Source organism: Alligator sinensis, unplaced genomic scaffold (assembly GCF_000455745.1).
Source record: "Alligator sinensis unplaced genomic scaffold, ASM45574v1 scaffold1667_1, whole genome shotgun sequence".
NCBI lineage: Eukaryota > Metazoa > Chordata > Crocodylia > Alligatoridae > Alligator > Alligator sinensis.
Window position 1 is genome coordinate 424,792 of NW_005842504.1, and position 1,260 is coordinate 426,051.

Here is a 1,260-nt window from a genome sequence, read left to right on the forward strand (position 1 = left end):
GCCGCCCGCCGCGGGGGCGCTCGGGGTGGCGGGGACGTGCCCGGGACCGGCGCTGCCTACTTGGCCCGCAGGGCTCCCATGTGCTCCTCGACACGTGGGCGGTAGAGGCTGCCCCCGCGCACCCCGATGTCCTCCGCCCGCCGCCGGGGACGTGCCCGGGACCGGCGCTGCCTACTTGGCCCGCAGGGCTCCCATGTGCTCCTCGACACGTGGGCGGTAGAGGCTGCCCCGGCGCACCAGGCTCTCGCCCGCCTGCAGCGCCAGCGCCGTCTTCTGCTGGTGCAGCTCCATGGTGGTGAGGAAGTCCCGGTGCTGCTTGATGGCCGCCTCCACCCCCTGCGCCGTGTCGGGCAGCTCCGCGCCGGCCAGCGTCGACTCCTGCGGGGACGCCGCGGTGAGGGAACCCAGGAGTCGGGGCTCCCGCGTCCCCCCCTGCTCTGCCCAGCAGCCCCCACCCTCCTTTGCCAGCCAAGGGCCCCGGGAGGGAGGTGCCCAAATCACTCAGTCACGCCGGGGAACCCAGGAGTCCGGGGATGGACGCTGCGTGGCGCTTCATCCCCATGCCAACGGGCAATGACCGCTGCGGAGGAGCCGGGCAGCCCCGGTGAGCGCCAAGGGCTCCACCAAGCCCCACAGTCGCTAAAAGCAGCCAATTAAGGCAATAACGAGGTGACCACAAGCACCCAGGAAATGCCCATTCGCCCGTCATGCTGCCTCGCCCACCACGTGCCCTCGTCCCCCCAGGATGGGGCATGCGTGTTGCACGCAGGAAACGCGGTACGATCCGGTCCTGAGGCTTCTCGCGCCATGGAGCCGAAGCACGAGCCCCGGCTTTGCACCCGGCTGCCAAGTCGAGGCCTCTTTTGGCTTCGCCCTTGCAACATGCTGAGGCACGGGTGCGTTGCAGGCAAGGAAATACGGTACTCGGCAGCCCCCGACATGTCGCGGGTGGGGAAATACGGTACTCGGCAGCTCCTGGCACATGTGGATGGGGAAATACGGTACTCGGGAGCCCCTAGCAGCTCCTGGCAGCACAGGAGAAATCAGCCGTTCGCCCTGAAGCCTAATGATCACCCTGTGTTAATCGCTTGGGGTGCTAACGAGTTACCTGGCTGCAGAGACAGGCCTGGGCCTGCTGTACGTCGCGCAGGAAAAGCTGGAAGATGTGGGCCTGCACCAGGACCTCGCGCCGCGCCTCCCACAGCTGCAGCAGCTTGCTCCAGCCCAGCTCCAGCTTCTGCAGCCACTGCTGCAGGGACA

The 1,260-nt window shown here is 68.2% G+C and overlaps 1 protein-coding gene across 1 annotated transcript in view; it reads right to left on the reverse strand.

The window, feature by feature from the left end:
* The window catches only part of SPTBN4 (spectrin beta, non-erythrocytic 4), a 26,518-nt gene that overhangs the window by 18,874 nt on the left and 6,384 nt on the right, over positions 1–1,260 (reverse strand). The window contains exons 15-16 of the mRNA XM_025213054.1: positions 1,109–1,234; positions 176–378 (exon numbers count right to left, since the gene is read on the reverse strand). Coding sequence (XP_025068839.1) covers positions 176–378; positions 1,109–1,234 — 329 coding nt within the window. The remainder of the gene's footprint in view (positions 1–175; positions 379–1,108; positions 1,235–1,260) is intronic.